The 20,208-nt window shown below is 51.3% G+C and overlaps 1 protein-coding gene across 1 annotated transcript in view; it reads right to left on the reverse strand.

Moving 5' to 3' along the window:
- The window catches only part of POLR3A (RNA polymerase III subunit A), a 53,596-nt gene extending 33,645 nt beyond the window's left edge, over positions 1 to 19,951 (reverse strand). The window contains exons 1-14 of the mRNA XM_062213858.1: positions 19,753 to 19,951; positions 17,595 to 17,730; positions 17,313 to 17,450; positions 15,387 to 15,558; positions 15,057 to 15,211; positions 11,268 to 11,507; positions 11,010 to 11,172; positions 10,579 to 10,715; positions 7,527 to 7,630; positions 6,056 to 6,197; positions 4,192 to 4,332; positions 1,045 to 1,114; positions 471 to 598; positions 175 to 313 (exon numbers count right to left, since the gene is read on the reverse strand). Of these exons, the coding sequence (XP_062069842.1) occupies positions 175 to 313; positions 471 to 598; positions 1,045 to 1,114; positions 4,192 to 4,332; positions 6,056 to 6,197; positions 7,527 to 7,630; positions 10,579 to 10,715; positions 11,010 to 11,172; positions 11,268 to 11,507; positions 15,057 to 15,211; positions 15,387 to 15,558; positions 17,313 to 17,450; positions 17,595 to 17,730; positions 19,753 to 19,796 (1,909 nt within the window). The 5' untranslated portion in view covers positions 19,797 to 19,951. The remainder of the gene's footprint in view (positions 1 to 174; positions 314 to 470; positions 599 to 1,044; positions 1,115 to 4,191; positions 4,333 to 6,055; positions 6,198 to 7,526; positions 7,631 to 10,578; positions 10,716 to 11,009; positions 11,173 to 11,267; positions 11,508 to 15,056; positions 15,212 to 15,386; positions 15,559 to 17,312; positions 17,451 to 17,594; positions 17,731 to 19,752) is intronic.
- Between the last annotated feature and the right edge of the window lie 257 nt (positions 19,952 to 20,208).

Below are 20,208 nucleotides of genomic sequence, written 5' to 3' on the forward strand. Positions count from 1 at the left end.
GAGAAGAACATTCCAATCACTGTTCCACGTGTCCAGAGGAACTCAGAGGTGAGAAACACCAGTTAAGACTCTGAAGAACAAACTCCCTGCCTAAGGCCCCAGAAAAGTGGATCTGGTGGGTGAGCGAAGTCCCCAGGGCCACACTGTCCTCCCCGCCCAGGCGCCCTCACTCACAGGAGTCATTGACACACAGGTCTTCTCCTTTGCCACAGTACTGCTTGCCCTTGGTCCGCAGATTGGCCCTCACCGGGCTGTCATCACTGGGCCTCAGGATAACACTGAAGATCTGCTTGCCAGTCCACAGGGTGACAGGCTGCAGGAGGACAGAAAACCAGACAATCAATTACATATGGCCACATAATTAAGAGCAGATGGCCCAGGCATGGTGCACAAGACTCCAGCCTGGCACCAACCCCGCAGCACGCACGCACTCACTCCAAACACAAATGGACCCCTGGGCACACACATACCTTTAATATTGTAGGGGGTGGGAGGCGGACTTTGATTTTCTCATCTTTGCCGACCAGTATGGAGGCAATGATCTGGCAAGCCTTGGCTCGATCGAAGAAAGTGTCTTTGAGAGTAAGGAGGTAGGCACCTGCAAACGTTAAGAACACCACCAAACTAAGGAAATGAATGAGAACATGAGAATACCCCAAGGTTTCTGTTCTGAAACGAAGGTGGACCACTAACAGGTGAACTACAACACACAGCTGCTCATGGCGCTCCCCTCCGAGAGCCCAGGCTCCACAGCACAGCCTCTTTGTTTGACTCACTGCTATATCCCCAAACCAATGGACACATTCGAGGTGAAATACTAGGCCTGCAAACGGCCAGTCCCTGGGAAGAGCTCAACAGAAACTTGCTGAGTCAATGAATAACCAGCCAATACAAGAGATCAAATAGCTCATGCTCAAACTTAGTAAGCAAAAAGAATTAAGCACAGGCAATTAAACACCTTTTCAAGCCATCCCATGAATCACTGAATAAGAACCCCTGTGTTCCAGTCAGAAGCCTCCTTTTAAGTGAATTTCACAGACCCACCTGTTAGGAAATCCTGAATAGCAGCTATCAGGGGCTCACCATTCCTTGGGGTTACAAGATTTGCTTTAGTCTGAAGGAAAAATAATCACAATAAGTTAGCTATTCTGAGATGCAGGGTGCAGTCCTACAACCTGCATCACAGTTTTTGAATTGTCATGAACAAAGAATAAGCAGCAGGAAGATGAAGCTGAGAAATGGGAGCCGGGGTCTGGAATCCCAGCTGTGTCACCACCTACTAGTTCCTTCATTGTCAAGGTGAGGGAAAAAAAAAAACACCAGCAAGACTGACCTCAGAGGTTCCTACCAACACAGAAATGAAACATCTCATGTTGCTGTTTAAGAGGGACCAGCACTGTGGTGTAGCGGGTAAAGCTGCCACCTACAGTGCTGGCATCCCATTGGGCGCCGGTTTGAGTCCCGGCTGCTCCTCTTCCGATCCAGCTCTGTTATGGCCTGGGAAAGCAGAAGATGACCCAAGTGCATGGGCCCCTGCACCCACGTGGGTGCTCGAACCCCTACCACTTATCTAGGAGACCCATATGGAGTTCATAGCTCCTAGCTTTGGCCTGGCCCAGTCCCAGCCACTGTGGCTATTTGAGGAGTGAGCCAGTGGTTGAAGGTCTGTCACTGGGTTTTTCAGAAAATAAATAAATAAATATAATAAAACAAAGATGTCACTCAGGATACATGTCTCCCTCATGAGAGTGCTTCTGTTCAAGTTCTGGCTCAATTTCTGATTTCAGCTTCTTGATGGGCACCCTGGGAGGCAGAAGTTAATGGTCCAAGTACGTGGGTCCCAGCCAACCACATGGGAGATGTGGACTGGGTTCTCAGCTCCTGGCAGTGGTTTTGCCCAGCCTTGGCTATTGTGAGCATTTGAGGAGTGAACCAACAGAGAGGTTTCTCTCTTTCAAAATAGGAGAGGCAGGGCCGTCACTGTGATATAGTTGGTTAGGATGGGGCCTACAGTGCCGGCATCCCGGGTAGGTGCTGGTTGGAGTCCCAGCTGTTCCACTTCTTCCAGCTCCCTGCTAATGTGCCTGGGAAAGCAGCGGAGGATGGCCCAAATCCCTGGGCCCATCCTAGCTCCGGTCTGGCCCAGCCCATCCATTGCGGCCATTTGAGGAGTGATCTAGCGGATGGAAGACCTCTTTCTCCCCCTCTCTGTAACCCTGCCTTCTAAATAAATAAATCTTAAAAAGAAAGGGGGGGGGGGCAGACACTGTGGTACAGTAGGTTGGGCCACCTGCATTCTATGTTGTAGTGCCTGGGATCAAGTCCTGCCTCAGCTTGATTCAGCTTCCTTCTAATGTAATGGGGAGGCAGCAGATGATGGCCCAAGTGCTTGCTTTTCTGCCACCCATGTGGGAGACCTGGGTGGAGTTCCTGGCTCCTGGCTTTGGCCTAACCCCTCCTATTGTGGGCATCGGGGGAATGCCCAATGGACGGGAAATCTCTAAGATAAATAATTCACTTCTCTGAATGTGAGGACTGTGGTTTTATCTCTGATGTCACAATGATGGCAGAACTGCTAATTCTCAAGACATTGCATGCTATCAACAGTCAACAACCAAGTTTTTACATTTAGAATGCACCACTGGGCAAAGTCAAAAGGCTCTGTGTCTCAGAGTGCATTTGCTCTAATCTTGGCTTGGAGGTGCTCATGGCCACCTTCAGGTCTGCTGGGCTCTGATCCTCAGAAGCAAATATGATACTGCCCACCTCTGAACACCACCCAGAGCAGTGATCCTGTAGCCAGGGTGGAGACAGCCGCTGAGCCAAAGGTGCCTCTCTATTTCACACTTGCAGGGCTACTCCCTTCTCTCCTGAGCTAGAGTGGCATGTGATCTAGAGATGGGAGCAGAGATCCTATCCCCTGCATGAGGCTGAGATCTGTGTACTCTGGGAAAGTTTCCTGGGTAATCCAGGACTAAACCCAAGCACGAACTGCTGGTTCAGAGAGAAACTTCCCTAAACTATGCGACATGCACGTTCAAAATGTTCAGAAGGCAGCTGTCCAGGTGGCAACTAAGGGACCGTCCACCTCACTGTCCTCAGAGACCGTCTTTTACTGTTGTCATTTTCAACCCATGAAATATGATGTTCTAACAAAATGTCCATGGCATGGCTGGTAGCACTGGTTGACTGTAAACTCATAGCTAGATCCTCAACATTGCTTTTTGTTATAAAAATGTTAATTATAGGAAAAAAACAACAACTAACAGCATAGATTAAGTTAAAGATTAAGTTAAAACTCCAAAACTATGCAGAGAATACAAAAAGCCTGAACCACTAGATTAGCAACATCACACCTGAAATGGTAAGGAGTGGTTTTGGAGGTGGGAACAATTACAACTGGATGACGACCAGTTCACGAGGGAGGAAGCTGAGATACTGAGGAAAATAAAACTTAACTGAAGGTGTAAAAACTCAACAGCTGGGGCCCTTAAGTTGAGGAAAGCGGAGCCCTACCTGGCAAGTACCGCCCACAACTGGGCTCTGGCTGGTTCAGGGCAGAAGAGCACAATCCCACAGCTGGAGCTCACTAGAAGCTCCCCAAGGGCAGGCACCTGAACTCCGTGGCCTATCATGGGCACTCCCTGACTGCTTGCAATGAAATGGTGGTACAATGAGCATGTCTGGCGTGTCCTTAAGACAACTGGGAAGGCACGTTAGGGAGGTTTCTATTCAGAATGCTCAGTGAAACGCACTGATGCTGAAACAATCTTCGGCTGATGGAAAATCTACTTATGTAGCACATTCTTCTTTCCCTGCGACACCCAATGCTGATACTGCCACACACTTGCCTTTTCATAGCCAGTCCTCATACCCTATTACGTATTTCCTCCCAGGAATCCGTATCATAGATTAGAAAACACCCTCCCCCCATAGTAAGCACCGTGACAGACACCACGTCACCTCTATGCCGTAACTCCCAAGGGAGGCTATTCAAAGGCTCCACAGCAATCAATGGAAACAGAGATGAAATAACACAGGCAGTTAGTGGCATACGGCTGGGAATCGAGACTGGCTTCCTGGCTCTGTTAGCTGGGGGGGGGGAGGGGGGTGTTTTCTGATAGCACCTGCTCCCCTTCCCCTCCTTCCAGGAGCTGTGACCTAACAGCGGGGCCGCAGCGCTCTACGCACCCCCATGAGAACGAGGGCCTCTGCTTTGGCCTCCTCCGTCTGAGGCAAGTGGAGATTCATCTCGTCGCCATCGAAGTCCGCATTGTAGGGCGTGCAGACACACTCGTTGAACCTGAACGTCCGGTGGGGCTTGACCCTGGCCTGTGGAGAGCAGAGCAAAGCAAGGCAGGAAAAGGATTCAGGCATTTATCCGAAGGGCTCTCTGTGAAACCAGCAGAAGATGGCCTGGAGAACAGGACACTTCACATTAAGGAAGCAAATGTCTGGTGTATTCTGTCAAGTGACAGAGATCTTTTGTGGAATCATTCATGACACTTTATCCCATCACACAAAGCGTTGGGTTTAACACCATCAGGCAAACACCAGCATGAGCCACCTTGAAGAGATCCTACTGCTCTTTTCCCTGCTCATCACAGTTTTGAGTATTAAGACGATTAACAGCAGCGACTGAATAAAAAATGCTAAGGGGCCGTTGCTGTGGCGTAGCAGGTAAAGCCACCACCTGCAGTGCCAGCATCCCATATGGGATGCTGAGGGGCTGGTGTTGTGGTTCAGTGGGTTAAGCCACCATCTGCAACACTGGCATCCCATATAGGTACCAGTTCAAGTCCTAGCTGTTCCACTGCCAATCCCTTCTAAGCTCCCTTCTAATGAGCCTGGGAGAGTAGTGGAAGATGGCATAAGTGCTTGGGCCCCTGAATCCAAGACCCAGATGAAGCTCCTGGCTTCTGGCTCCAAATGGCCACAGTGGCCATCTGGGAAGTGAATGAGTAGATAGAAGTTCTCTCTCTCTCTCTCTCTCTCTCTCTCTCCCCCTCTGTAATTTTCTCTTTCAACTAAATAAATAAATCTTAAGGAAAAAAAAAAAAAAAAAGACACCCTGGGAAATCTGAGTATGGACTGGTTACTACGAAACACCAAGAAGTGGCTATCTTTTCTGGTGTGATTATGGCAGTGGTGTTAGCTAAGTTTTTCAAATGGCTACAAACTGAAGATACATGGAAAAACGACATTACTGAAAAGGGGAGAAAAAGCTTGAAACTTCACTGCGTTTAGACAACGGGAAAATATACGTTCATACCATTCTTTCTACTTTTGTGTGCATTTGAGAATTTCCAAAAAGCAATTTCTATGGTAAAATGTCCCAAAGTCAAGAAAGTTTCCAGAAAGGGAATGCTTTTGTCACGCTCTAGATTCCCATAACCACAACCCCATAATCCTTAGTGATTTCTGCAATTTCTCTTGTTAACAGACCAATGTGAACGACCCAAAAACTGAATCCAGAAAACAAGGACCATAAAGTGCCTGCTCACACACTACTCGCAAAGGCTGGCAGATTTAACAACTTTGCACAGAAGAGCATTTATGAATATTTAGCAAACTAAAATTGCCATCTCATTTCCATTTTCAATCTCTCGAAAAAGGAACCACTGCTGTTAGAAAGCTAAATCACCAAAAAATATGGCTGAAGGTCTTGGAGGACTACTGCGAAGAAAAGCCTTTAAAGCATTTCAGTTTCTTAGTTAACATGCAACTTTAAATCACAAGTCAATTTTCTGCCGGACCTATTTTTAACATAAATTTGTGCACACACATCCGTATTACACATTTTTGTTTGCAAGTGAAATCAGCCTAGCTGCTTTCACACTGATTTTTAATTTGATCCTTTACGGTTGTGTATGAGTGTGACATTATAAATATTAGAATTCCTAGAGGGAAGTTTGAAATTAAAAAGTTTGAATCAAACTAAGTGAGAGGAGAAGACCAAAAGCAGGGGCAACTTTAACCAGAGGAGTCCAGAAACAAGCACGAAGGCGCCCAGCAATTGCCGCTACACGGAAGAGGGGCAGCAGGCCGTGCTCACCAGGTGTGCCATGATGCTCAGTTTGTGCAGGGAGGGCTGCCGGTTGAAGAGCACCACATCCCCGTCTATCAGGTGTCTCTCCACGACGTCCCCGTACTTGAGCTCCTGAGCCATCTTTTCGCGATTCCCGTACTTCAGAAACCTGAATGTGCAACAGCAAACACCATCACTGAGAACAAGGTCTCCTTAGCAGGCCCTCCCCTTCAGACCAGGGTCCCATCTCTAAAACGGCTGTATCTTACAGATGCCGTTGTCTCTAAGACACTTCCACTTTTATTTTTAAATATATTTATTTGAAAAGCAGAGTTAGAGAGAGAGAGAGAGAGAAAGAGACAGAGAGAGAGAAGGAGATCTTCTATTCACTGGTTCACTTCCCAGATGGCCGCCAATGGCCAGGGTTGGGCTGGGCCAAAGCCAGGAGCCAAGAGCTTCACCTAGGTCTTCCACGTGGGTGGCAGGGGCCCAAACACTTGAGCAATCTTCTGCTGTTTTTCCCAGGCCGCTAACAGGGTGCTGGATTGGAAGTAGAGCAGCCAGGACATGAACCAGTGCCCATATGGGATGCTGACTCCCAAGCAGTTTTACCTGCTACATATCATCAGCTCTAGAGGCTTCCAATTTTTAAAAAAGAATTTTAAATTTAATTCATTTATTTGAGAGGTAGAGAGACAGAGTGCCCCCATCCACTGGTTCATTCCCCAAATGCCTGTAATGGCTGGGGTTGGGTTGGGACCAAATCACGGAGCCAGAACTCAATCCAGGTGTGCCATGGGTGTCTATCAAGTTTCCAAGAGGGAAGGCTTCTGTGACCCTCTAAATTCCCATGACTAGACTGCATCTCCTTGAGCTGCCTCCCGGGGTGTGCATTAGCAGGAAGGTGGAGCTGAAGTGGTTCTGGGACTGGAACCCAGGCATTCTGATTTGAGGTGCGGGCATCTGAACTGCTAGGGTAAATGCCCTCCTTTGTTTCTACTTTTAAATCATATCATTACTGTACACGCCACCAAGCAAACTATTTGCCCACTCATGACAGATCGATTGCAAGATGTATCCCAATTTGAGAACTGCTGAGCTACAGAAAACTCTCTCAGAAGCAGAAATACAACAATAAACCAGCTCCACACAGGGCCCTGGTGGTCAGTCAGTTCAGCTCGCTACAAAACCCAGAGTAGGTAAAATGTGCACCTCTGGGTTATGAGTACACTCACTGGAGGACACCTGGGAGCCCAGTGGCGCAGAAAATGACCCATTGTTGTCTCAAGGTGTTCTGACCATCTGGATGCAAAATAGTTCAAGCCCGGGTACAGAGGAGCACAGCGCAGGCACACGTCTTGGCTCACTGTCATTTACACGTCTCTTCCCCTAGCCAAAATGCCACATGGCGCTCTGCACTGCGCTCTGTGGCAGAGTTGGCAATGGTGAGCCCCAGCACGGGAAGAGGGTAAGAGGTGGCTGACGGGGGAGCTGTTACCTTTTCATGTGCATGTGCCTCTGCTGAATGAAGTTAGCTCCCGGGTGCACTTCAGGGCCATTTTGAACCAGTTTCCTCAAGAAATTGATGTTTGCTTTATTCACCTGCAGGACCAGAAGCAAAGAATGGTGAGATACTCAGGCTGGCAAGCCACACTGGGCTGCGTCTTAGTCTCGACTCCCTAGGTGTGGAGTCACAGAGGAGCAACACCCTGGGGAGCCTGCTGCCCACAGTCTGGAGTGTGAGAACAGGAATGTGGGATCAGCCTCAACTGTCATTCACTTGCTGGGGGCTATGGCTAGGTTCCTTTCTTTTTTCTGCATGTAAGATTTTATTTATTTAATTGAAAGGCAGAGTTACAGAGGGGCAGAAGCAGAGACAGAGTGAAGTCTTCCATCCACTAGTTCACTCCACAAATGACTGCAACAGCCAGAGCGGGGCCAATCTGAAGCCAGAAGCCAAGAGCTTCCTCAGGGTCTCCCACGTGGACAGCATGGGCCCAGGGACTTGGGCCATCTTCCGCTGCTTTCTCAGGCCATTAGCAGGGAGCTGGATTGGAAGTGGAGCAGCCAGGACTTGAACCGGTGCCCATATGGGATGCCGGCACTGCAGGTGGCAACTTTATCTACTACACCACAGGGTCGGCCCATAAGTCCTTTTCTTTTCTTGCCTTTGTTTGTCCCCAGCCATATCAGAGTAGGATGGACTGATTTACATGGATGTTCTAGAATATTCTGTGGTCCTAGAAACAGGTAGCAACTTCATCTGAAATTACTTGCCAGGGCCTGCTAAGGTCTTACAGTTTAACAGCAGCACACAGCCCCTGACCTGCGCTGGCTGTGTGCTGCCATCTCTTGGGACAACAGTCTCAGGGAACGACAATTCAGAGACAGAAACCTCTGGGTCACTAGGCAGTAAACTGAGGCTGCCTGACAACCTCTACCAGATCCAGGCTAACTGTCAATCTCGGGGGAGAGTTGGTATTACCAGGCCCTGCAGTTTTCAAGGCCTCAATGTAAAGCCCTTCTGGGTATGCAGTAATAGCTTTTAAAAGCCTCAAACTCCTCAACTCAGTGACCCTAAGGTTTTAAGAACCTAATGCAGGAAAATTAATTGGGAGTGGTATTTATTATTTAGTTACTTTACAGTTTGAGATAGGAACCACTGAAAAAAGGTATTCTAAGGGACCAGCGCTGTGCAGGTAAAAAGCCACTGCCTGCAGTGCCAGCATCTCATATGGGTGCCGGTTGGAGTCCCAGCTGCTCTTCTTCTGATCCAGCTCTCTGCTGTGGCCTGGGAAATCAGTAGAGGATGACCCAAGTCCTTGGGCCCCTGCACCCGCATGGGAGACCTGGAACAAGCTCCTGGCTCCTGGCTTCAGATTGGCCCAGCCATCTGGGGAGTGAACCATCGGATGGAAGACCTCTCTCTGCCTCTCTATAACTCTGCATTTCAAACAACAAATAATCTTTAAAAAACAATAAAAAGTATTCTAGATCCTAACTGTAAAGAAATAAAAAATACAAAAAAGTTGCAGGGCCAGGCATTGCAGCACAGTGAGTTAAGCTGCCACCTGCAATGCCAACGTTCCATATGAGCACTGGTTCAAGTCCTGGCTGCTCCATTTCAGCTTCTTGACTTTGGCCTAGCCCTGGCCACTGCAGCCATTTGGGGAAGTGACTGTGTATGGAAGATCTCTTTCTCTCTGTAACTCTGCCTGCCAAATAAATATTAAGCAAAAAAAAGGCCAGCATTGTGGTGTAGCTGGTAAAGCCACCGCCTACCATGCAGGCATCCCAGGTGCCAATTCAAGTCTTGGCTGCTGCACTTCAGATCCAGCTGCTTGCTAATGCACCAGAGAAAGCAGAAGATGGCCCAAGTGCTTGGGCCCCTGAGCCCATGTGGGAGACCAGAAAAAAGCTCCTGACGTCTGGCTCAGCCATTGTAGCCATTTGGATAGTGAACCTGTAGACTGAACATATCTCTCTCTATAATTCTGACTTTCAGATAAAGAAAATAAATATTTAGGGGCTGGCATTGTAACATAAAGCTACTGCCTGCAACACTGGCCAGTTTGAGCCTCGGCTGCTCCACTTCTGATCTAGCTCCTTACTAATGTGCCTAGGAAAGCAGTGGAGAACAGTTCAAACTTGGGCCCCTGCCACCCATGTGGGAGACCAGAAAAAGCTACTGGCTTCAGAACAGCCCAGCTCTGGTTGTCCCAGCCATCTGGGGAGTGGACGGATCTGTCTCTGTTTCTCCCTCTCTCTGTTAACTCTTTCAAATAAATAAATATTAAAAAAAAAAAAGTTACACATTGCTGCTTGGGATACCTGCATCTTGTGTCAGTGAGTGCCGGGTTGGAGTCCTATCCCCACTTCCAATCCAGTTTCCTGCTAGCTTGCACCCTAGGAGGCAGCAGATGATGGCTCATGCGAGAACCAGATGGAGTTCCTGGCTCCTGGCTTTGGCCTGGTCCAACCCCAGCTGTCAGCTGTTGGGGGCATTTGGGGAGTAAACCAGTGGATGGAAGATTTCTCTCTCCCCCCCCACTCTGTAACTCTTTCAAATAAATCTTTAAAATAAACAAACATCAAACTGTGGGTTGGGTGGGATACCGTGGCCCTTCCCCTGCACGCTATATGGAACATCAAAACAGAACATGAAAGATTGTATTTAGGGGCCGGTGCTGTGGCACAGCTGGTTAAAGCCCTGGCCTGAAGCTCCGGCATCCCATATGGGCGCCGGTTCTAGTCCCAGCTGCTCCTCTTCTGATCCAGCTCTCTGCTGTGGCCTGGGAAAGCAGTAGAGGATGGCCCAAGTCCTTGGGCCCCTGCACCCACGTGGGAGACCCGGAAGAGGCTCCTGGCTTCGGATCAGCGCAGCTCCAGCTGTTGCAACCATCTGGGGAGTGAACCAGCGGATGGAAGACCTCTCTCTGTGTCTCTACCTCTCTCTGTAACTCTTTCAAAGAAATAAACTAAATCTTAAAAAAAAGAAAAAAAAAAAAAAAGACTGTATTTAAACAGAGAATCAGCCAAATGGTCCTTACCTTCTCAGGAAAAGTTAGAATTTTGGCCACATGAACTGGGACAGCTACTTCATCAATCCGGAGGTTGGGGTCAGGTGAGATGACAGTTCTGCCAGAAAAATCCACTCTCTTTCCCGACAGATTGCCTCTAAACCGACCTAAATAGAGAGAGTATGTCGTCGTCAGTGCCCGGGGCACGCTGTGTGCAGCTGGGAGCGCCGTAAGCGGCAACACTGCGGGAGGCCCGTGACCTTTGACTGAACTAGACATGTGTGGGGTCTTCACAAAGTCCACAGCATGTGCATATGCGTGGATTTCAGAGTGTTTTGTCCCCAAGTGACCTTATCTTTTAACTGCATTTTCCACATACTTTCTGATGTGCCCTCAGCACACATTACACAGGGCACCAAGGGCAGCGGGCTTATCTTCCAGACGCTTCGTCAGAAACCTGCCTTGTTTGCCCTTAAGGCGCTGCACGAAGCCTCTGGTCCACTTCTTGGGCGCCATGTTGAGGGGGATGCCCGAGAGCTCGCTGTTGATGTAGAGCGCGCACTGCAGCTGCAGGAAGTCCCAGTCCTCCATGATCATCTGCGTCTTGGCGCCTGAGATCCGGTGCTAATATGGGCAGAGGGAGAACACAAACAGGCCTGTCACTCTCATCTTCCAGGACAGATTTACTGAAAACCTACAAGCAAACGCGATGCACTGACCTTTTTAATGACGTCATTTAGAAAAATTATTTCTGTCAATTTCATCGTCAGATCATCTTCGTTGGTGCCAGATTTCAAGTCACTCACGACAGAGGGTCTGATACACAGGGGAGGTACCAAGAGCCGGGTGAGGATCAAATCAGAGGGCTTTCCAGCTTCTGGGTTCATCAGGAGGAGAGGGACATCTTCAGCCGGGATCCGTTTAAATAAGTTCAGAACTATTAAGGGATTCAAGTTTTCCTGTGCAAAGGGAGAAGGCAGGGATGGAGGCAGTATGTTGGCTTTGCACAGGGCGGCCAAGGTGTCACTTCACACTCTCTCACCTCCCCACCACTTAAACTCAGCCTCGTATGTGATGCCAGATTTCTATGACGACATGCTAGGCTGCAAGAGCCTGAAAAATGTGCAGGCCTTTTATTGAAGTGTTCAACCCAGTGACTCCCTTGTCATATTTATTCCAAAGGGTACAATTTCAGAAATGAACACAACAGCAGTGGGCGTCTGGACAAGCAGCTAAGTCACTGCTTGGGACCCTCACATGCCTTATGAATGCCTGGTTCGTGCCCCAGGTACTCTGCTTCTGATCCATCTGCAATACACATCCTAGGAAGCAGCAGGTGATGGATCGAGTACCTGGGTCCCTGCCACCCAGCCGTGGGAGACTGAGATGGACCTTCAAGTTCCTGGTTTCCACCTGGTCCAGTCCTGGCTGCTGCAGGCATTTGGGGAGCCAGCTAAAGCATCATTTTTTTTTTTTTTTTTTAAATGTGACAGGCAGAGTTAGACAGTGAGAGAGAGAGACCGAGAGAAAGGTCTTCCTTTTGTTGGTTCACCCCCCAAATGGCCACCATGGCCAGAGCTACGCCAATCCGAAGCCAGGAGCCAGGTGCTCCCTCCTAGTCTCCCATGTGGGTGCAGGGGCCCAAGCACTTGGGCCATCCTCCACTGCCCTCCCAGGCCACAGCAGAGAGCTGGACTGGAAGAGGAGCAACCAGGACTAGAACCCGGTGCCCATATGTGATGCTGGCGCCGCAGGCAAAGGATTACCAAGTGAGCCACGGCGCCGGCCTCAAGCAGCTCTCAAATACAATGAAAATTTAAAAAAGAAGAAGAATGAATACAAAGATTAAGCTATGTTCAGGAAAGCTGTTCTTAATAGTGAACAGCTGGAAACAGCCAGATGGGTTACGGACTAGATAAAATTTCACATGTGGAAAACCATGCAGACATCCAAAAAGACACACCAGAGAGATGTCACAACCGACATGGGAAGAGTTCATAAAATACTGCCAAATGAAACAGACATGTGAACAGTCTCCCTTCAGGGGAAACCCAGTGCTCTGCAGAGGAGAGGCAATGTTGACCATGGTGTTAAGAGCTGTCTGGAGGTGAGCAGAATTATCTTTCTCCTTTTCCACCCTTAAATTTATGTTAATCAACTTACATTGGCTTGGCGCAACATGTGCCATGCAGTTAGCAACTTACTCATAATATGGGAACTATGCTAATTATTCTAGACCCACAGATCAACGGTAAGTGACTCAGCCTGAGTCTTACTGCTCTCATTACATTTTCTGGGAACCTAAGATCAGATGCCTGAGTGTATGTTGCAGGTAGGAGCTGCTTTGCACAATTTCCCAAGAACAAAGCTAAAAAGAAACGTGAGTAGCTACTGCATGTAGGGCACTGCAATGAGAGCAAAGTAACAGAGGGCTGGCTCTGGGGGACTCCGGAGGCGGCAGGGCAGCAGGGGAGGAGGAAGGAACCCAGCCAGAGAAGTGCCTATCCAGGTTTTCAGCTGGGGCGGAATTCCCTGCCTCCACTTTGCTGCCTCCCAGCCATGGGCACCTCACCACCACCTGCAGCGAGCTGGCAGGAACTGCTCACGTGTAGGAACAGAACTGCAGGAGTGTGACAAAAGCCAGACCTCACCTGGAATAGTGCAGTGAGCACCAGGCACGAGCTAGGAACGTCGGGGAACTGAACGGGCTCAGAACACACGGCGGGCAGGAGTCTGGAAACCGCTTCTTAATAAGAACTGAGGTGGGTCCCTCCAGGACCAAGCCCCTCAGGACTTGCAGACAAAACGCCTGGCAGACCCACGGAGAGTCAGCGCTCCTCTCGGGAGCAGGGGCAGGGAAGGTTCTCACGGCAAGGACAGTGCCGCAGGGTCCTGGGCAGACAACTACAGGTGGAAGGTGGAGGTGGGAGTGGAGTGAGTGCGCGAGGAGCCTGCAGGTAAAGCCACAGCCGACAGCGTGCATCGTTCCTCACGCTCACTGACCAGGCTGCCAGCGGCTCCCCAACCTTGCCCACAGCTTAGCTGCAGCTGCATCAGAGAGCTCCACTTCAATCAGGTCCATCAGGAGTCCATGCTTTTTCCAGACTACATGTGTGGGCACCCACTCACCTCAGCCCTCCCTGCCTAGCCCCCTCCGCGGGAGCTGCTCATCGAGTTACCCTCCCCCCATTCTTCCTGTGTGCCATTTCCTGTCCCTCACTATCCACGTGAGGAGCAGGACCTCTCTCAGTTTATGCCCTGACAGCTGTGATTTTAAAATCATTTATAATGGGGCCAGAGCTGTGGCGTAGATTAAGCCTCTGCCTGCAGCACCAGCATCCCATATGAGCACTGGTGTTCAAGTCCCAGCTGCTCCACTTCTGATCCAGCTCTCTGCTGATGGCCTGGGAAAGCAGCAGAAGACGGTGCAGGTGCTTGGGCCCCTGCACCCATGTGGGAGACCTGGAACATGCTCGTGGCTCCTAGCTTCAGATTGGCTCAGCTCTGGCCATTGCAGCCATTTGGGAAGTGAAACAGTGGATGGGAGACCAACCTCTCTCTTTCTAACTCTGCCTCTCAAATAAATAAACCTTTAGAAAAATCATTTATAATAAAACCTAACACATTATCTCATAAAAATGTGAGTAGGGACAAGCAGTTGGCCTAGTGGTTAGGACACCAGCTGAGACGCCTTACCGGAGTAGCTGGCTTCAGATCCTGGCACCATCCCAAATTCCAGCTTCCTGCTGGGGAGCACCCTGGGGGACAGCAGGTGATGCTTCCAGTCATAGGTGCCTGCTACCCGTCTGGGAGACCTGGATAGCGGTCCCAACTCTTGGCTTCAGTCAGGCCCAACCCTGACTGTTGTGGATATTTGGGGAGTAAATCAGGGGGTGGGAGCTCTTTTTCATTCTTAAATAAACTTTATAAAACTTAAAACGGGGGGCTGGCACCGTGGCTCATTTGGTTAATCCTCTGCCTGTGGCACCGGCATCCCATATGGGCACTGGGTTCTAGTCCCGGTTGCTCCTCTTCCAGGTCAGCTCTCTGCTGTGGCCCGGGGAGGCAGTGGAGGATGGCCCAAGTGCTTGGGCCCTGCACCTGCATGGGAGACCAGCAGGAAGCACCTGGCTCCTGGCTTTGGATCAGTGCAGGGCTAGCTGTAACGGCCATTTAGGGGGTGAACCAACGGAAGGAAGACCTTTCTCTCTATTTCTCTCTCTGACTAACTCTACCTGTCAAATAAATAAATAAATAAATAAAAATTTAAAAAAAAAAAAAAAAAAAGGAGAGGGTATTAAAAAAGGAGAGGGTAAAAACAAAAACAAGAAGAAGTCCCAGGCCGGGCCACTTTGTAGCTGGAGCCAAATGCCTAGGGCAGTCACATGCAGTATTCCCGGAGCGCTGTCTTAGTCTTTGGAAGAAGTCAGGCATAGCAGGGTAGGAGAGGGCGGGAAAGTCCGTGAGTCTGCACTGTGTACGGGACGGCTATGTGTTCGCAGGCTCACCTGTGCCCTTCCCAGGAGCGGCTCCACTTCTTTGTTATGTTCGATGGCTGTTTCAAAAGACTGAAGGAAAGTGGAGACGATGGGATCCACCACCTTCTTGTTGGTCTTGTATTTCTCGTGAATTATCTTCAGTAATCCACATTTCTTTACAGTACCTGGAAAAGTCCATTTGTCAGGTTCCCAGGGTGGCCTGAGTGAGAGTCTGGTTACTGATACGACAGAAGCTGCTGGAGCCCTGGAACACCCACAAGAGCTGCCCGTCCCGACAGGGCACGCGGCGGGCAGGGCAGCAGAAGGCGGCGCGGGGCGGGAGGGAGCGCCTGGCCTCACCGTTGACGGCGCCGCAGTGATGGCAGGCGTTCTTCTTGCGGCACTTCTCCGAGATCTTCTTCTTCAGCCCTCGCTTCTGCAGGTAGGTGAGGCCGGGCCTCTTGAGGTAGTCCAGGAACTGCTTCTTCTCCTCCGGGGACAGCAGGATGTGGCAGCAGGTCTTGCAGATCATCTGAACAGGGAGCAGAGCAAGGGTGAGACAGGAAAGGTCTTCCCTTTGCAAGACGCCCTTCTCCGTGCTGCCCGGCGCCCTGAGCGGCCGCAGACAGGCACGGGGGAAGCCCCTGTGAAAACGTCGGCAGTGCTCCTAGCCAGCTGACACGGTCCGTGTTTTTCTCTTTAAGATTTACTTATTGGCCGGCGCCGCGGCTCACTAGGCTAATCCTCCACCTGCGGTGCCGGCGCACAGAGTTCTAGTCCCGGTCGGGGTGCCGGATTCTGTCCTGGTTGCCCCTCTTCCAGTCCAGCTCTCTGCTGTGGCCCGGGAAGGCAGTGGAGGATGGCCCAAGTGCTTCGGCCCTGCACCCACATGGGAGACCTGGTGGAAGCACCTGGCTCCTGCCTTCGGATTGGCACAGCGCACTGGCCACGGCAGCCTTTTGGGGGGTGAACCAACAGAAGGAAGACCTTTCTCTCTGTCTCTCTCTCTCACTGTCTAACTCTGCCTGTCAAAAAAAAAAAAAAAAAAAAAAAAGATTTACTTATTTGTTTGAAAGGCAGAATGATGGGGGTAGGGGATACCTCCCTTCTGCCAGTTCACTCCACAAATGCCTGCAACAGCCAGAGCCAGGCCAGGCTGAAGCCAGGAACTCCATCCAGTTCATGCACATGGGTGGCTAGAACGCAAGTACTTGGACCATCACCTGCCACCCAGGTATATCAGCAGAAGCTGGACTAGAAATACGGAGTAGCTGGGACTTAACGCAGACACTCTGATACGGGATGTGAGTGCTCCAAGTGGCAGCTTAACCTGCTGCACCATAGTACTCCAGTAGGATTTTTTTTAACTTTTTCATGCTACTCTGCATTATTTGAATTACTAGCGCCATTATTATTATTATTATTATTATTTTTTGAAAGACAGAGTGGATAGTGAGAGAGAGAGAGACAGAGAGAAAGGTCTTCCATTTTGCCGTTGGTTCACCCTCCAATGGCCGCTGCGGCTGGTTCATCGCGCTGATCTGAAGCCAGGAGCCAGGAGCTTCTCCTGGTCTCCCATGCGGGTGCAGGGCCCAAGGACTTGGGCCATCCTCCACTGCCTTCCTGGGCCATAGCAGAGAGCTGGCCTGGAAGAGGGGCAATCGGGACAGAATCCGGTGCCCCAACCGGGACTAGAACCCGGTGTGCCGGCGCCGCAAGGTGGAGGATTAGCCTGTTAAGCCACAGCGCCGACCACCATTATTATTTTTAAGGTATACAGGTACCACTTTCTCAAAGGAAAGAAGAATTCTTAAGTAGTATACCATAGTTCTAGATGGAAACATTACATATTTAGTATAAAATTTTACCTGGATGTATTCTGCCCCACTCACAATTTCTAATCTTAACGTCCTTGACCACTCTTGAATTTGTTTTTTAATTTTTTTTTAAAGATTTACTTATTTATTTCAAAGAGTTATAGAGAGGCAGAGACACAGGCTGGTTCACTCCCCAGATGGCCACTACGGCCAGAGCTGTGCCAATCCAAGGCCAGGAGCCAGGAGCTTCTTCTGGCCCACATGGGTGCAGGGGCCTAAGGGCTTGGGCATCTTCTACCGCTTTCCCAGGCCATAACAGACAGCTGGATTCGAAGTGGAGCAGCCAGGAATTCAACCGGTACCCACATGGGATGCTGACACTGCAGGCGGCAGCTTTACTTGCTACACCACAGCACTGGGCTGGTTAATCTAGAACGCATGCCTTGGAGAGCAACACCTGTATGCTTACCTGTAAGATGCCTATGACGGCTCTGAAGTACCCCACGTGGAAACACGGCAACTCCAGGTCAATGTAGCCATAATGGCCCAGACAGTCGGCCAAGTTCTTCCCACAGGTTTCACAAGGACGGTCCTTCTCACTTGTACCCTTTGGAGAAAAGCACACCCAGTGACTAACAGAGACCACTGTGGGGCAGGGGACTCGGGCTTGGCCTGAGATGTGCAGGGGACAGGGAGATGGAGAGCAGGCCTCGCCCTCCCACCTGGCCCTCATCGGGGTCCAGGGCCTCACCATCCTGTGGTCCAGCACGCCATACAGTAGCGGGGCGTGGTTGTTGTCCTGGCTGTACAGGTTCTTGCTCACAACCTGGATGTGCGCCTGCTGTCGCATCTCCTCGGGGGACTTCATTCCAAAACAGATGTGGCTTCTGGGACAGGAAGACACAGGGGAGCGCTAACGCCTGACCACGGCCCACCTGCCGGTGCTGCCCTCCCCCACAGGCTGAACGGTTCAAACTGGCCCCGCTCCTCTCTCACAGCACCCCTTCCCTCCAGTGGAATCCAGTGTCTCCTGCCCCTGAAATTAGCAAGACCCTACCCAGGGTTACAGTCCCCATTCCCTTTGCATCCCACACTGCGTCCTGAGTGACTGTCACTCATGTAGATACGCTGAGGCCTGTCAAATCTCTGTCTGCAGGTCAGCTGCTGCTGCTCTGCGGCACTCGGAGACAGGACGTCTCTTTCTGGACATCTCACATGCACTTCGGATCGGACGTATCTGAAACATACTTTCTCTCCTCTATCTGTCCATTCACCCTTCTAACAAAACTTCGTCTCTGCTACATGGCAGGCTCGGGGCTGAGGACACAGATCAAACAAGACAGACAACAGGGAGCTCCCAGTGCAGGGCGGGAAAAACAGACGACGAACACACAGATACATAACCGCAAGCAGGTGCAGAGAATCAGGCTTATGTGACAGGGTGGAGGGATGTGGAGGCCACTACGCCATGATGCATGGTCAGAAAGCCTCTCTGGTCACTTGCTTCTTCTCTGAGCTGCCCACCTGCACTGCCAGGTGTGTTCTCTCGGTTAAACCTCGCGAGCAGGGCCGGTGCTGTGGTGCACCGTATGGTGCATCCCGTATGGGCACTGGCTCGTGCCCAGCTCAATGTTGATGGCCTGGACAAGCTGCAGAAGTGCTTGGGCCCCTGCCACCCAGGTGGGAGACCCAGAAGAAGCTCCTGGCTTTGGTCTGGCCCAGTCTCAGTTGTTGCTGTCATTTGGGGAGTGAACCAGTGAGTGTAAGATATATTTCTCTCTCTGTTTCTCGCTGGAACTCTTTCAAATAATTAAAAAACCTTTAAAAAAAACCCCAAAACGGCAAAACCCTGCTAGCAAAATAAAAATAAAAGGCTAGTGTGGTGCAGCAGGTTAAGCCGCCGCTTGCAATGCAAGCACCCTATAGGGCCGGTCTGAGTCCTGACTGGCCATTCCGCTTCCCACCGATGTGCACAGTAGGCAGCAGAGGATGGCCCAAGGGCCTGGGCCCCCGCTTCTCATCTGGGAGACCTGGATGGAGTTCCCGGCTCCTGGCTTCAGTCTGGCGCAGACCCAGCTGTTGCCACCACCTGGGCAATGAACCAGCGGATGGAAGATCTCCCTCCCTCCCTCTCTCTTCCCTCCTGCTGTTTTCAAATGAGTAAATAAATAAAAACTAATAACAAAGCCTCTGTAAAAGCGACTTCTGGCGGCCTTACGACCAAGAGAAGACGACGCGGTGGACAAGCAACGTGGAGCCGAGGGAATGACTAGGGCCTGGCTCCACGCCGTGGCCTCCAAGGCTTCCCTAACCCTTCCAGGAGAATGCTGATCAAGACCTCTTGGCTTCCAAATGACTCCCCCGGTCAGCTCCAAGTTTCCTGTTTCCTTCTCGCCCCAGCCCCTGGGCTGCCCCCTGCCTGGGCCTGTGCTTGGGGCTGCACTGGCCGCAGCCAACGCTGGCTTGTCCACTTCCTCCGGCGAGGCCAGGCAGCGCGGGGCCCAGCGCACGCTCGGCTCTGCGGTGAGGACGTTTGTCTACCAGCAGCCTCTCCTCTGAGGCTGTCGTGCCTCTGCCTGGGGGGCCGCTTTCGCCCTGGCAACCCCACCCCGGCCGCTCGGCAGACCCTATCCCGGGCACTGCCCTCGCGGCGGCTGCGCGAGGCCTCGCTGGAGACAGAACGGGGCCGCCGCAAGCCTCGGGAGAGCGGGCGCTTGGCCCCGGCCACTCTGCCCTCTCCGCCCCAGTCCAGCGGCCTGAGCGGCCGAGACCCTCCGGCCGCTGCTCTCGCCCTCGGACTCGCGGGCTTTGCTCCAGGCCCTCCCCTTCCCACTGCGCCTCACCTTGGAGACCCCCGACCTCTCTGCCCCTCACTTTTACGCCCTTTACCCGCTCTTGCTCCATCTTACATTTTCTTGGCCACGTCCGTCTCCCGGAACTGCTCCTTCACCATGGCGGAGGCTGCCGGGGAGCCCTCGCGGGGTCTCGGGTTAGAGAAACGACGGCCCGAGGTCCCCCGCACCTCCCCGAGGTGCTTCTCGATTCGGAGCTACAGCATCCGCGGAACCCTGCCGGCCTCCGTAGAGCGTCCCACGCGCCTCTTCCTCTTCCGCTACTCGCTGGCACGGCTGTCTGTCAAGAGAGGCTTCCGACTCGCCGCGTTGTGTCTTCTCTCTGCAGCGCCACCCGGCGGCGCCTCCTGAGATTGCACCTGCTATGCCGGTATCCGGAAGATGCGCTAACTCGTTCAGGCTGCTCCACTTCCAGCGGCCTGAGTGCTTAGGATGGAGTTCCTGGCTCCTGGCTACTGCCTGGCTTCGCCATGGCTGATGCGGTCATCTGGGGGTGTGAGCCAGCGGGTGGAA

The sequence above is a fragment of the Lepus europaeus genome, chromosome 17, assembly GCF_033115175.1.
Source record: "Lepus europaeus isolate LE1 chromosome 17, mLepTim1.pri, whole genome shotgun sequence".
Taxonomy (NCBI): Eukaryota; Metazoa; Chordata; class Mammalia; order Lagomorpha; family Leporidae; genus Lepus; species Lepus europaeus.